The 16874-nt window shown below is 44.6% G+C and overlaps 1 protein-coding gene across 1 annotated transcript in view; it reads left to right on the forward strand.

Moving 5' to 3' along the window:
• Positions 1-16874, forward strand: part of LOC309563348 (uncharacterized protein) — a gene marked incomplete at both ends in the record, with an annotated part of 143082 nt that overhangs the window by 49121 nt on the left and 77087 nt on the right. The window contains 2 exons of the mRNA XM_082267741.1: positions 6714-6824; positions 7503-7559. Of these exons, the coding sequence (XP_082123867.1) occupies positions 6714-6824; positions 7503-7559 (168 nt within the window). The remainder of the gene's footprint in view (positions 1-6713; positions 6825-7502; positions 7560-16874) is intronic.

Here is a 16874-nt window from a genome sequence, read left to right on the forward strand (position 1 = left end):
CACTCTAGCCCTTTCCTTTGGTGTTTTAGAGCCATTTTAGTGCCTTAAAGTTCGAGTCCCCATTGACTTCAATGGGGTTCGGTGTCCGGGAAAAGTTCGGTAAAAGTCCGGGACACGGACCCGGACTTTTTTTTAAAGTTCGGCCGAACCCGTCGAACACGGACATCTAGGTGTTCGCTCAACCCTACTAGGGTGTCTTTAATCAGGATGGCCACCCCGCACCTCTTCCCTGAGCCATTGGACATAAAAACATGGGGAAATTGTTTCAAAGAGAGGCGAGGATGGCCCCCCAAGGCAAAATGTGTCTCTTGTAAGGCTGCTATATCGCAGCCATCTTTCTTCAATTCACGGTACAGCATATGCCTCTTATAAGGGCTGTTAAGGCCATTAACGTTTAGAGAGGTGATCCGAAAAGCCATAGTAGAGCTTGATATGTGTAGGACTATTGTGCGGCTACAGGACCAGGTTCACCTGGGTGTGATATGGTAGATATGTGGAGATGAAAGTTGGATTAACTCACGTGTCCAGACCCTGGTTGAATTACCTCCGATTGAGGTCGTCTGAAGATGGCAGGCAGGGTACCGGCGACGATGGCCTTTCTGTGGGTTGTATAAGGTCTCGCTGACCTTGTATATATTCTGTATAATAAGCGGATTCAAAAGGAAAGAAAAACACAGTCACACAGGAAATAGACTGCTTTGCAGGAAAAAGAAAACCAACTGCACTAACGTGTGCAGCACGTGATGTAGAACAGCAACAATATAAAAAAAAGAAAAGAAGATAAAAGCTAAAATAACGACAACCTTGCGATTGCCTGTGCGGCACTACTAGCCACTAAGGTGGGGGATAAAGTTCAGTGTTTAGCCGAACAGAACATCAGGAGCTTCCTATGCCGCAGAAACTTGATTGAGGGGGTCACTTTGCTGCGAGAGGAATAGAAGGAAGGTGGCGTGTCAGTCCTGTGGGGGTGACGGTGACGGAGTATTAAGACTGCTCAGGTCAGCGCCCTCAGGATTCAGGATACCCCACTTTTCCAAAAGCTGAATGCCCTCTTCCAAAGTTGACACCCGGAATTCTCTGTCTCCTTTAGTAATGACCAGAGTGGCTGGGTAATTCCATCTGTATTGTATTTGATGGTTCCTGAGCGGTTTCGTGACAGTCATGAGGTTGCGACGTCGAGTCATAGTATGGGCGGAGAGGTCCGCAAAGAAGGAAAGGCCCTGCAGTGCCTGTGGTAGGTTAGTTGATCTCCTCATCACAGACATAAATTTTTCTTTTACAGTAAAAAAATGTATCCTGGCAATGGTGTCTCTTGGCAACTTAGCCGGAATGTGCTTGGGCTTGGGGAGCCTATGAATTCTATCAATTGCCAAGTCACAGAGAGGGATGTCAGGGAGGACTTCCTGCATAATGGCTGTCAAAAATTCAGTTAGCTCCAGGGGCTTGACTGTCTCAGGTATGCCTCTTATCTTGATATTGTTCCGCCTCGAGCGGTCCTCGAGGTCCGCCACCTTTGACTTCAACCATGTAATGTCGTCATCATGCTCATTATGAGCATCTACCATGGTGTTAAACGTTTCAGCAAATTCACCCATTTTATCCTCTACATGAGCCACCCTGCCAGTGACCGCCTGCACTGCTGTATTACATTGAGTCATGAGTTGCAGCATGTCCGCATGTATTGCACTGCGGAGGGACAGCATCATGTCTTTGAGTGTGGAGTCCATAACTGGTTGATTTTTAGTGGGAAATGAGGCTATAGTGTCCTGAAACTCCAGGGTGTCATCAGCTGAACAGCCCTGTGCAGAGGAATCATCTGGGAGCTGAAGCTTAGGCTTAGATTTAGCAGGGCTGCCAGTTGTTGAGTCAGAATGTGAGCCATCCAGATACACACTGGAGTGGATAGCAGAGGATGCATTCTGTCCCCTTTGTCCTTTATTCTGCGGCTGCCCTGAGGATGAGTGAGGCTGTAGCGTGGCACGGCCGGCAGAGGGGCCGGCGCCATCTTGGCTGCGCGTCCCGCCGGCAGGGCGGAAGAAATCGATCATCTTACCAGGCTTGGTGCGGGACTTTCTCTTCCCCGGTATGTTGCTATGTGTGCCCGGCATGTCTGGAATGTCAGCGCTGCTTTGGATTGTGACCCCCGTTGCTGTAGATCGCTCCGTGACTTCTGTTTAGCAGAGAGCTGTGTTCTCACACGTCCATTGCTCTCGCTGGCCGGCTCCGCCCCCCGTGAAATTTATTTTTTAAATGTTAGATAATTGTCTATTTAGAAAAAAAATCATGATTCTCAATGTATCCAGAATCATGCAGCTCTAGAATGTTGTGTAGGTGTATTTGTAATTTTACATTTGTGTGTTTTAGATCTGATTCTACAGGAGGCAGAGCATACCAATATGGAACAACAGACAAGTCATGGAGATGAAGAAGAGCAAATCAAAGGTGATGACACTGGGCTGTCCTTATACCACAAAAAGCAGAAGAAATCCACTCATTTCAGCCCTGCTGCCCAGCTCAACCATTACCTGGACAATTGTGATGGCCAGAACTGCCTTTTGTTTTAGGGAATGAATAAGGAGAAAATGCCTTCACTGTTCCAAATGGCAATGAGGGCATTAGCTGTGCCTGCTTCAAGCGCACCTGTCGAGCGTGTGTTCAGTCATGGGGGATTATTATGCGGCCCCATCATTCACAGCTTAGGCTCCATGCACACAGGGCGTCATAAAAACGAGCTCCAAAGCTGTTTCTTGACGCCAGGAAAAAGCAGCTGTAAAAAGTGCTTTCAGTAGCTTTTTCCATTAGCGTTATTGCACGTTTGGCCACAGTAGCTTTTAGCAGCGTTTTTTCTGCCTCCAATTAAAATCAATGGTTCCCTATGGGAGCCTATTGATTTGAATGGAAGTCGCACCGCAAGTCGGATCAGGGTGATCCGACTTGCGGCACGACTTGCGCTGTGAGAATCTTGAGGGGGAACTCCACACCAAAATGGGGAAAAAAAGGGCGTGGGGTTCCCCCCCAGGTTCCAAACCAGGCCCTTCGGGTCTGCTATGGAATTTGAGGGTAGCCCCATGCCAAAAAAACGGCGTGGGGTCCCCCCCAAAATCCATACCAGACCCTTATCCGAGCATGCAGGCCAGGAAAGGGGAGGGGACCCTAAGGGCCTGGTTTGGAACCCCACGCCATTTTTTTCCCCATTTTGGCGTGGAGTTCCCCCTTTAAGATTCTCACAGCGCAAGTCGTGCTGCAAGTCGGATCACCCTGATCCGACTTGCGGTGCGACTTCCATTCAAATCAATAGGCTCCCATAGGGAACCATTGATTTTGAATGGAAGAAAAAAAAACATATGCACGTTAAGCAACGTTATTCAGCCTTTAGCAGCGTCAGATGTTTTTACAGCTTGACGCTGCAGTTCCAGAACGCACAGGTCCTGGGTTTTTTTTGGAGCTGTAAAACGCCTATGCCACTTGGAGCTCCTAAAAGCTCTAAGTGTGCATGAGGCCATAGAATAACATGGATGGGCGTTCTGCAGCTGCAAAAAAAAACGTCTGACGCTGCTAACAGCAGCTCCAAAAACGTCCAGTGTGCATGAGGCCTTTGTGCCATTGACTTGGCAAACCTTATTTTCTTTAAATTCAACACATTTTAGACATTTTAGTTAACGTTTTGTGTAAACAACACAATTTAATTTTATTTTCAGATATTTATGTAGCACAGATATGGTATGCATATTATTCATATATAACAAATGTATATACATAAAATATGTATACAAGTTCATCTTTTCTGTGCAAAAATAAAAATATTTATCGAAAAAATTTGCCTCCTATTTATTTTCGTACTGTGACTTGACTTGACTTGACACTTATCAGGACTCGACTTGTCTTGCTTGGGGTGAATCCTTGACTTGACTTGTCTTGCTTGATTTAGCTGAACTGTGACTTGAGACTTGACTCGGACAGGATGGTTATGACTTTGTGACTTGCCCCCACCTCTGATAAAATGTCACCCTAATAAGAGAGTATAGTACCTTTTTACTGGACGTATGAAGCACCCTCCTAGGTAGGTGATAGAGAGAGAGTATAGTTTTGGATCTTTTCTGCTTACCAGAAAGATTGCAGGTAAATCTATATTGTTCTCTGCCTACCAGAGAGTAGGATCTGCTGGTGAGGTCTGCTCATGGTGCTCAGCTGCAGCTCAGTTTGTCTGAAGTGTTTCACACTGGTCCAATAGGGAGGTATTATGGACAGTGGGAGGAAACCTGACAAATTAGTGCACAGGCATTTAGCACAGCCCTGGTTATTGGCAGAGGAAAGTGCATAGCTGCATGCCGGGATACTGTATATTTGGAAGGATTGGGAAACAGAGATTTCGGGCACAGGAGTTTTGTTAAAAAGATTTCTTTTATTCAACACAGAACTAAATATTTTAAAATCATAGAAAAATACAGGCAAATAATTGTGTATTAAGGACACAGTGAGACCACACAACAATGGTCTATGTTGTACAATATCTCAGTGCATAGAACTTATAAAAGTCGGTTTACATACAGTTCAAAGTACAAGATCATTAGTAGTCATATAATCCTTGGAAACGTATTGCTTGTTATCAGAAGAACCGCCGACGGACACCCAAACAGTATGGTGCCGGTCAGCAGGGTCGACTGAAAATATAAGTTAACATTCACCATGTAATATATGACCTTTGCTCGACATGTTTCGCTTTCTTAGACAAAAAAGCTTCATCTGGAGCATATCATTTCTTTTGTCTGTGTGAGAGATAACAATATTTAGATAGATTACATATATGTGTTACCTTATTTTCAGTATGTTATAATTACAATTGCATATCATTTATCTTTCCTTTTAATTACATATAATCGTCTTACACATCTCAGATAAGTCCTTCTATTTTTGCAATATCAACACAATATAACATTGGGTCTTAAGTTGCATTCAGACACTAGAGGAGTTTAGGGGAAAGAACGGAGGTTGCCAATAGTGAGTATATGTGGGGATCCATGCTGTAATTATAGTATAAGCATATATATCCTATTTGTATACCTGGTATACCTGGTAAATGGACAGAAAAATGTATACATACCTGTACATATAGTAATCAGGCACATATCTCAATTTCCATAGAGAATTCTTTAACGAGGAGGACCGTGCGTTTTGGGAAACTCAAAAAAAAAAAAGGCAATGTATAGTGACATAGTAGTGAGGGTAGTCACTCCATGTCTCATATCTGGGTGGATGAGAGCAGAAAAAATAATGTTTCTCAGAGTAGTAAGCGTTTTAATTCTATGATATCACTTTAAGGGAAAGCCCATAGGAATGCCAAACCATAAGCTCAAGTGTTCTAAAGTGGTAAAGTCTGTATGCCTACTGCTTGTTATAAGAGTGTGTAAGTACCTATAGAGCCCATAGAACATCTGCCCTAAAAGTGTACTTTGAACTGTATGTAAACCGACTTTTATAAGTTCTATGCACTGAGATATTGTACAACATAGACCATTGTTGTGTGGTCTCACTGTGTCCTTAATACACAATCATTTGCCTGTATTTTTCTATGATTTTAAAATATTTAGTTCTGTGTTGAATAAAAGAAATCTTTTTAACAAAACTCCTGTGCCCGAAATCTCTGTTTCCCAATCCTTCCAAATGTAATTGATCAATTGAAGATAGGGGCACACCCTAAATTGGATACGTCATGGCCAAGATGGCTGCTATCTGTGGACACATGACTTGTAAAATAAATCGGGATACTGTATAAATGCCAAGGGCACATGTGCTTGGGATCTTTCAGTTGGAGGGCTGGGTCCCAGAGGGAGGGTGAGGCTTCCCCTCCTCTGTATAAGTTTCCATGCTGCCTCAGGTGGTCGACCTGAGGACCTGAGAGTCAGAGAGGAGCTGAACCCGAAGGTCCTGCAGAGCTGACTGGAAGGGAGACTCTGGATAGGATCTGATTCTGCTTACAGTGAGTACAGATCTGTGTCATGGGGCCTGTCCTGAGAGGGCCACCCCTTCAGCTAGAAGAGTCAGTGGACGGGTGTCAGTCAAGGGAATGCTAGAGAGTGTCCTGAATAATATAGTTGCATCAAGTCTGCTGCTGGAGAGAGCAAGAAGACTTAACCCCCTTCCATACAAGTGGCAGTATGGTAAAAGCAGTGTGTCTGCTTCCACAACTAACCTGGTGAGGCCAAGTGAGAGTTGTCCTTATCTACTGTGAATAGTTCCAGTTGGAGTATCCCACTATTCCCTTCTCCCATCCAAGTTCCACAATAAATTTAAAACAAAAACCCCTGGACTGTGTATTGACTAATGATTCATTGGGAGTTAAGATGGAGGTGTAAATGTCTGCAGGTAATCAGAGGAGGCCCAAGAAGTCATCATACAGCAAGCCCTATGGGGACAGTAATACACATAGGACATCACAGGAAGGGAATCCTACGTCACAGTTCCTTGTACCTTTAGTAACTGAAAAAAAGGTCTGCATATACTATGATCACCTGGTCTCAGTTAGACATGGCTAGGTAGGCTTTATGGACCCCCCAGGAATTTTAGGTGGTTTACAACTGCACCACCAGTTCACTGTCACATGCTACTGGATGAAGGTTCATTAATTAAGCATTGTTACATTTGTTATTTTATATGTAAAAAGGAACTAAGTGTAGTCAGCATGGAAAATAACTGTCTCATTGTTATGATTTTAGATTATTCTGATCATTGTGGGCATCGTACACATTGGCATGGGTATTGGTCAAATCTTCACACCATCCTTATTTGCAATGATCATTGGAATCTCATTCTGGGGAGCTGTTTTTGTAAGTGAAAAAAGTACTTATAATGTTTGCAAGAAATCAACATTTTATGTTCTTAACTTGGGAGGTGTCAATATAATACATGCACTTTAAAACAATACATATCAGGTGCTGTCTCTGAGGAACTACCATACACACCAAGCACCTCCCCTGAGGAGCATCTGATATCCAGTTATATAAATGCACACCCACATAGAATAGAGACGATTTTTGGGTGAAAAGCTATTTAAAGTAAACCCTTGCCAAACAGAGAAAAAAAAACTCTACCTCTCCACCTATGCAGCCCATGAAATGCCAACTCAACAGTTGAGTTGCTGTCCAACCACAATCCAGTCCAAGAAATATAAAAAAAAAAACACTCTAGTCTGACTATGATCCTTTTTTACTTTATTGTTTAAAAATCATAGCTCACACATGTCAAACACAAGACCGGGGGGGCAAAGCCGGCCCTCCTGCAGCTGCGGCAAACCCCTTCATTGTTACCTCTACCTTGTTTTAGCTGTCAGCAGCAGGGAGGAGGACATAACTCCTCCACCAGACCCTTTACTTCTCCATGCAGTCACGGAGAGGCTCCAATTTCTTATCATCTAAAAAATGCAATCTGTCTGTCTCCCAGCACACAGCTTAGATCACTATACTGACCACGGATCCACCATTTTCCATTATGCTTATATTTTGCAGAATATTGTTGCAGGGTCTTTGTCAGTGGCCGCTGTATCCAAGCCTTGCTTGTGTCTGGTAAGTGAACCAATATAATAACTTCTTAGACAAAACTGAGTTCTGATTGCTTATATTGTCACAGAGCATGCTAAAAAGTCAGCACACTAAAACTGACATTGATGGTGGCTGAGCTATGGGTGTGTTGAATCTCCCTCTGGCCTCTTATATCTCCTTAAAACCCCAACTCTGAGGGCATCCCAATATATTTCATGTATCCACCCCTATCTTGGTGTGGGATCTCACTCCACATCTATCAGAAGAAGGATTCACAAACTTCAAGCATCATTCCAGCCAGATTACAATCTCCTGTAAGCATGTTCATTGTGTTTGACTGACAGCACTGTATAAAGCAGTAATGTGGTGGTTGTCTCAGAGCACTGACACCAGTACCGGGACAGGATCATCCAGTGCCCAGGGAAAAGATGCCAAACTGCGCCTTTTGCTTCATTATGTGTGAGCTTATGAGGAGGAGGGCGAGAAAGAGAGCACAGCCTGCACCTTCTCCCGACTCTCTCCTTGCCACTTCCAGTCCTGGGCTAACAGAAGCAGCGATGCCACTGTCACTACTCCTGTCAGCCTTACAGCAGAAGGAACTTGTGGGGCCACCACCCCTACTATACTTACTGGGCCCATGGAAGTTGCCCTTTCTGCCCACCCCTTGTTCTGGCCCTGACTGACACTCCCTCTTACAATTTGAGCACTGCTGTACATGGGGATTACAAGAATCTAAAAGAAAGACAGATTTGGGGGTTTTAACTAGCTGGCTTATTTTAAAAATCTGTTAAATGATTGTGTCTAGTCGGGGAGATTTCTCTTTACCTACTGTCCTGTAGACATCTCCCCAAAGTGAGAGAAATGCCCCCTTAGACAGCTGTCACCAACACAAGTGTCCCTATTAGAAGCTTTTCCCTGTATTCCTGTTCTAGTGAAAACTCAAAATTGTAGATTTACCCTCATGTTCAATCTGGGGGACAGTGGTCACTGAGATAAATAGAGAGGGGGAAACTCCCTAACTAGGACGAAGGTGGCAATCAAATCTTCAAAGGGATTTTAACTCATAACTGCTCTATCCAAAGCTAAAAAAAAAGGAAAACTTGACTTTAGATACAAATTTTATATTTTATTTCCTGACCAGCAAATTCACCATTGGAGTGACCAGGATATTGATCGTATAGCTCAAAGTATAAATTACCTTCTAGCTTCCATATCACAGTAATACTTACAGATGGGACACCCCTGAGTGGAAGCCATTACAGACCCAAATATACATTACGTACGTAGATTGGGTCTTTGGTTGGGTTGAAACTCTGGCCTTTAAGAAGATTCCCTAATGCTGACCTTATGCAGTCACCATGCTGAATATTAAAAGGAAGGGAATGTTTTCTATGTACCAAGATTTCTCTATAGCCACATATCAGTTTTAGAAGACCATATACAATGGTACCCCATTTAGATGCCACCATCCTTATACTGAAGGAAGCCAAACTTGACCATTTTTTTCCTGTGAATTTTTTGGTTAAGGGGGTCAATTGAGTCCTGGAGGTATTCATAATTATCCTAGTCTTTGCCCAAAATGAACTTGAAATTTTGAATGACAATTGCGTGGTCATGCAACACTGTACCTAAACCAAATTTATGTCATTTTTCAATTATGTGACTTTTTTTTTTATGTCAATTTATGTGACTTTTTTGGTTAAGGGGGTCAGTTGAGTTCCGGAGGTATTCATCATTATCCTAGTCTTTGCCCAAAATGAACATGAAATCTCTGGACAATGATCATCTAATGCAGAGGTGCCCAACCTTTTAAAGAGCGAGGGCTGCTTAACTACCTCAATACTGGGCACTTAAACCCCCCTTCCTTCCCAGACCAATTTTCAGCTTTTAGCGCTGTTGCATTTTGAATGACAATTGCGTGGTCATGCAACACTGTACCTAAACCAAATTTATGTCATTTTTCCCCCACAAATAGAGCTTTCTTTTGGTGGTATTTGATCACCGCCAGGTTTTTTCTTTTTTGGTGCACAAATAAAAAAAGACCGAAAAGTTTGAAAAAAAAAAAGTTTTTTTGTTTAGGTTATAAAATTTTGTAAATAGATAAGTTTTTTCCTGCACTGATGAGCACTGATGACGCCGCACTGATGAGGAGGCACTGATGAGGAGACACTGATGGGGTGGCACTGATGGGGTGGCACTGATATGCAGCACTGATGGGCACTGATAGGTAGCACTGATATGCAGCACTGATGGGCACTGATAGATAGCACTGATATGCAGCATTGGTGGGCACTGATAGGCAGCGCTGATGGGCACTGATAGGCAGCACTGATGGGGACTGATCGGCGGCACTGATGGGCACTGATAGGCGGCACTGATGGGCACTGATAGGTGGCACTGATGGGGGCACTGATGGGCACTGAAAGGCAGCACTGGTGGGCAATAATGGGCACTGGTGGGCGGCACTGATAGATGGCAATAACGGGCACTGGTGGGCAGCACTGATAGATGGCATTGGTGGGCAGCACTGATAGGGGGGCACCACTGGCAGGCTCTCTGAGCCCTGTTTGCCATCCCTGGTGGCCATGGTGGGCATCCCTGGTGGTCATGGGTGGGCATCCCTGGTGGCTCTAGTGGCACCCCCTCCCCCCAGGGCTGCACTGGTAATCAATCATCTGATTACCAGCATAGACCCCCCCTGTGATCAGTGAGTAATTAGAACTACTCACTGATCACCCCGGCTGCAGAATCGATCCTCTCCTCTTCTCCTCACTGACAGGATCTGTCAGGAGGAGAAGAGATCGAAGCCGTTATAACGGCTGTATTGACATTACATGACGGCTGTGATTGGACACAGCTGTCATGTGATCAGGAGGGCCAATCACAGGGCCCTCCTGCCGAGTCTTGTTGCTCTGTGTCCTAGGGACACAGGCACATCGAGATCGCGCCGCTGCGCGTGCCCGCGGCGGCGCGATCTCTCTCCTTCTGAAGGACGTTCCGGAACGTCCGATCAGAAGGACGAGTCTCCCACCCGGCCGTATATGTACAATGGCCCGGGTGGGAGGTGGTTAAACGACTTGGAAACCGGTCGTAGGCCACAATGAGTGGAGCGGGCAGATGACAGGTCTGTGTCCACTCTGCGTATGCAGAGAGGATACAGACATAGCCTGCTTTACTCTTTGGGTCCTCCAATCCAATCTGCCCAGACAGAAGGAGACAGATTCCCTTCTGTTTTTTTAGTGGCTTGGATTGGAGGTAGACGAATGTAACTGTCTGTTTACATCTGCTGCTACATAGAGGCGAAAGCACACCAAACCTGCAGGTACAGCAGTCTATGACTCAGTGCAGGTAACCCGCAGGTGCACCGGCAGATCAGTTTGAAAGCAGCCTAATAACCATTGCAGAAGGGACATGCCCATATATACAGTACACTGTGATTTTAGAACACATATTGTATTTCAAACACAAGGCCCTCTGGCCCTATCCGGCCCTCCAGACTTTTTCATGTGACCCTTGCACCTCTCCTGCAGCTGCAGTACCCCTTCGTCTTGGCCCCCACCTTGTTTTAGTGACATTGTGACAGCCGCACACCGATGCAATCACATTTATTGGAATTAATTAAAAATCCATACAACAACACAGAGGTACAGGAACAAGAAAGATGACATGTTTCACACCTTCACTGGTGCTTAGTCATAGCCATCCAGATTTCTTTTTATTCACACGCTATGCATGCTGACCCAGCACCACCTTTCTTTGCAGAATAAGGTGTACCAGTGGAAAACTCACCTGAGCGGTATCTCTTTAAACCTTGTCTTAGCAGTTGGCAGCAAAGAGGAAGACAGAACCCCTCCACCAGATCCAGAGCTTCTCTATGCAGCGGTGGAGAGGCTTGCCTCTCCCTGCCCTGATCCCCCTCCCCTCAGCAGTCGGCAGCAAAGATGAAAACAGAGCAACTCCTACAGATCCTGTGCTCTTTGTGAAGTCACAGCACCCCTTGTCTCTGCCTTCCCTGGTCTCAGCATTCGGCTGACTCCAGTCCTCCTCTGGTCCTCCTCCAGACCCTATTTCCCATCTCTGCCCCTGCTTCTTCCCGGCAGCAACACAAGGAGTATATTTATAGAGTCTTGTAGATACAACTAGCCCTTTTAGGCCAACCATCTTGCTGATGCATTCTATTCCAGAATCTCCCTTGCTACAGGTATTCCTGGCTGTTGCTCTCCCAGATGGAGTGCAATTGGTATCACTCTGCCTGTGACAGGAGCTGTCGCTATACAGGAAGCATTGGCTTATGTGGCTCTGCTCCTTCCGCTGCCGTGCATCCTCTAGCACCGGCTCCTTTCAGAACACTGAACCCACAATCTGGGCTTACGAACTGCCATACCAGAGCAGGAGATCGCGGGCCACATCACAGGACCAGTGGTTGGATACCCCAGATCTATTGTCTATATTTTGCAATAATGTAAACAAGCATGAAATCTGTCTACTAAAGCCCGGTGATGGAGTAAAACAGAATAAATAGATGGATGGAAACCCAAAACTATTTGTAGCGGCCTCCCCAACCTCCAGAGGCCTGGTGGTGACCTCCAGAGACAAGGAGGGCCGACATTCCTCCTCTGGGTGAAGGTTACTAGGCATGGTGAGTGGTGTACAAGGCAGAAAGATTCGCGCCAGTCACTTTCATGCTTGAACAAAGAGAAGTTTATTTCTCACAACAGAGAGGGGTAGGGCACAGGACACTCTTAGTCAAAAACAGCAACAGACTTGCAGTTCGGCAGTCTCCTTAGACAAAAATGTAGAAACGGTAGACAGCAGTACAAAAAATAGCCTTCAAGCTGGAACCAGCAATCTGTACATTGTAGCACAAGCTGTCTCCCATAGCAACAGTATTTTACTCAGGTGCAGGAACTCTGTGGATGATTCCATCTTGATGCTTTCCCAGGCTCTCCATGGGTCCCCGGTCCATGCAAGAGCCACCTTTGGTACTTCAACTCAGGTCTTCACCCTTTCCTTCATGCTTCCAGGTAGTGAGCAGGCTCTTCCTTATAGAGCCCTGAGCATATGGTTAGGCCTTAGGCTTCGGGCCTACCCAGCAGCAGCTGTTCCTCACACACCCGCAAGGACAAAGATCGGCCTGACTTCCTCCAAATAAGTACCTTCTCCCAGCATGCTCAGCAACCAGTATGATGGCTAAGTGAAGTATACATATTGATAACCTAGACTCACTGTAATTCATCCCACTAATGTCAAAGGTAACAGTGCCACCTATTGACAAAAGGGAGAAACCACAAAGGGCTAAACCAGGCTTAGGAAGAATATCCAATGATCACAAAGATGACAAAATAACCAGGCTAGCTACCACCTAACACAGCTAAATTTATTAGCAACCCTGTTTAGCAAAAGGGTGCTACATATACATTTATTATGTTAGGCATAATTTCTTACTGTATAATTTTCGTAAGCAAAAATATTTTTTGTGAATCTGATGCAAAGTTCCTTACCTGAAAATTCTGCCAATAACAGCACTTCCTGTTTCATGATACATGTAGTATAGATACCTGGCAGTATTACCCAGCCTGCAAGACCATCCCCTCCAAACCCCACTTAACCATAAAAGACACAACAACTTTTTGGAGTAAAATGGCCATCGCAGCCTTTTATTACAAAACAGCACACTTGTATAAAGTACTTGAAACCCATACTTGAGTAAAAGTACAAGTGCTCGATCAAAAAGTGACTTGAGTAGAAGTGGAAGTGCTCTATCAAAAAGTGACTTGAGTAGAAGTACTAAAGTATTCAACATTTTTTGTACTTAAGTATTGCAAGTAGTTTTTTTTAAAATGTTGCTACTCAAGTACTAAAAGTAAAAGTACCAGTAGTTTTTTTAAAAAAATTGCTACTCAAGTACTGAAAGTAAAAGTACAAGTACTGTGTTATGTAGTTATTAAAGAAAGAAGTCAAACATTTGAACATCATATTGTTTTTTATTATTTCAAATGATTAACCTAAAGGACAATCACAATTCCTTTGGCTGTAACTTTTTGTAAACAAAAACAGATAAAGTATGTCCCTCCCTTTCCCCTTTAAAGCATCCCTCCTTCTCTTCCCTGCATGTTTTTTTTTTCCCCATAGCTTATAGTTGCGCAAAATCTTATATAAACCAATGTGATATACAACAATATATTCCAATAATGAAAAAAAAGAAAGAGTGTATGAAATCAAAGTCAATAAAAAGTCCATATATATATATATATATATATATATATATATATATATATATATATATATATATATATAATGCCATAATACCATATACAGTATATGTGACAAAACAAGATGGATATATTTTCAAAGGTGCAAGAATCAAACAGGTGCTATCCAAATAATAGGTGCAGACTCCCACTACCTGGTGGATTTCCCCCTTACCCGGCGGATGAAGGTAAAGCCCCGTACACACGTAGCGATTGTCGGCCGAACGATCGGCCGTCTTTTGTCCGGTGCTGTCCTGTCGGTTGAAAAGTGCTAAAGACTGTACATGAATTTTGTCGGCCAACAACAGCCGACTGCAGGTGATGTCATGTGATGGTTAACTTTCCATGTGTTTTTCCTTCTCTGAGCATGCCCAGTCTTGCTCATCTGCTGTTTGTCGGCCGAATTCTGTACTGACTGAGGAACAATCGGCCGTTCTGGTGTTGGCCAACAAAAATTTTAAAGCCTGCACACCAGATTCTGTTCGCCCGAAAAGTCGCAGTCGGTTGTCGGAAGCATCATACTAACAAGTCGACAATAGGCCGATCGGTCGGTGGCCGAATATTTACGGCCGACAATCGCTATGTGTGTACGGGCCTTAAGTGCAAAATAATATCCAAATAGACTCTTCCAGTGAAACAAAACTGCAAAACCTGTGCTCTCAACTTCCAGTGAAAAAAGCAAAATCAGCCTCTTACTAGAAAAAAGGTCTATGTACGCTTGTGACTCTCCTTGGTTGGGGGAGGTTCTCTTTCCCCTCAACAGCAGATATGTAGACCATTTTATTTATACATACAGTAGCATTTATTTTCGATCTGATTTACACATGACATAATACACATGTTTTGAACTTCATGAAACCTGCCATCTACTGTTCTGGCAGTGGTAATTTTTATAATTGTAACGAGTAACTATGCAGCACAAAAAAAAAAAAAAATATCGGAGTAGAAGTATTGAAATCATTGAAAAAATGTAGTGAAGTAAAAGTGGAAGTAGGAGAAAAAAATTCTACTCCAGGAAAGTACAGATACCGCCTTTCGGTACTTAAGTACAGTAGTGAAGTAGTTCTACTTAGTTACTATACATCTCTGCAAAACAGCAATATCAAATAAATAACATAACATAACATTACTTTAAAACAGAAACTGAGAAATGAAACTTGGTGGTCTTTGAGGGCAACAACACAGAAACTTTTCACTGCGAAAACCTTTGCTTCCACATCGGCCTACAGCCGCAACACACAAGGCTCGGAGACAAAACTCCTTCGCATTAACCTCCATTTTACATATTCCGAGTTAAACCCCTCATTAATCGGAATGTACCTGGGAATCCCATACCATGATGGGTCTTGACCATTCTTATTATCAAGAATTCTCTCCTCCTCCAAAGAGCCACCACTGCCAAAGCCTTACCCTTGTGTGCCCCGCCACACACACACACACAGCGCTCGCTTAATACCCACCTGCAAACCTAGGGCCCACATATCGATCCCACAGCATTAAGGTTAACCCCTAAGGTACCGCCAAGTATCAACCTCCAACTCCCGATGCCGGATGACCAAAATCCCATTGCGGGTCACAAATCTACCCACCTCTTTGTTAACCTTAACACGGGCCTTGTTAATCCTATCCACTGTCCTGGCAAAACGCCAAGATGTCCTACCCACCATTTCGGACCATATAATCAACATGCCAGGAAACGCACTGCGTAGCCGCAAAAAAATCAAATTTCACATCCCAAATAATCCCAAATAAGTTCCCGCATGGACCTAGCCCCCATGTCATTACCACCCACATGTAACAACAGCACATCTGGAGCCCTGTCAAGCCTGGAAAAATGATGCACTTCCAGTACCACCCTGCTCCACATCATACCAGGCACCCCGATCCAGCGAACCTGAGCTACCTGCCTCGGGAAACCCAGTTGCCTACCATTAGGGTGGACATCAGCTCGCCTGGCCCCCCAAAAGACATAGGAGTGCCCCAAAATCCAAACGAGGCAGACTGTGCCACCTGTAAAGAAAACACAAACACAACACATAACATAGGCCCCAGATACGCTGCCCAAAACAGACACAAAGGTACCCCCCACTTAAGACTCAATCCCTTGTAAGCTGTGGCGGATGTACAGTTTAAACCTGTCAGAATCCTACTGACCAATACGCTTAATTGCCTCATCGTCCAAACCCAACCGGGCGGCCCCGATGCAAAAGGAGTGTGAGGCATAACACTTAGGATCAAAGCCCGCCGCCACCAAACACTCCTGGAATACAGAAATTAACTGAAAGCGAGATAGCGCAGAACCATTTGAATGTATCAGGAATGAACCCCCCAGATCCGGTCTGACGGAAAGAAAACCCTCCACTGAACTAACAGGACAAATAGGTGATTCCGGAATGTGAAACACCACAACCTGCATGCCCTTACCCCCTTGATCGGTCTTAGACCGCCGTATACACAAAGCAACAGAGCCACGAGAACAGGACACCTCACGCATCAAGAGGCCCCCGGCGGCAGTTTTGGAAGGGCTAACTAACTCACTCACAATGCCCCGAAAAACGCCAGTGCAAATGCAGCCCGATACAACAAGCATTCATAGTCGGAGGAGCAAAGCTGGTCTAGGCAGACAAACAAGTCCTGCAACATGGCAAAGGAAACCGGGCGTCGACCATCCAGGCGCTTATGTGCTTTCCTATACATCTTAAGGGCTGCCTAACCCAAAATTCCTCAGTGTGGTCCCTGCAGCCTTGAAGCTTGAAGAAAAAGGCTAAACCCGCCAGTTTCCGATCAATTGTTGCAGTCGAAACCCCACGCTCTAAATGCATCGAAAGAAAAACACAGGACAGCATGTTTAACTTTCGAAACCTCTGGATCCACCCCCATCTGGTGCAGAAATTCCAACTACTCCCGCCATACCTTGGAATATGCTGACCAAGTAGCCGTACTCACTGAGCTTTGTATGCACCTCACTGAGACTCCAATGCTATGCTCCACAGGTAGCCCAGATAAGGAACCCCGTTTTGCTCCGCCTCCGGTGCCAACTTTTGGAACCTGTCCCACTGAAAGCGAGACAAAGCGTCAGCCAAAGTGT

This window comes from Pelophylax lessonae, assembly GCF_965119305.1.
Source record: "Pelophylax lessonae genome assembly, chromosome: 9".
Lineage (NCBI taxonomy): Eukaryota > Metazoa > Chordata > Amphibia > Anura > Ranidae > Pelophylax > Pelophylax lessonae.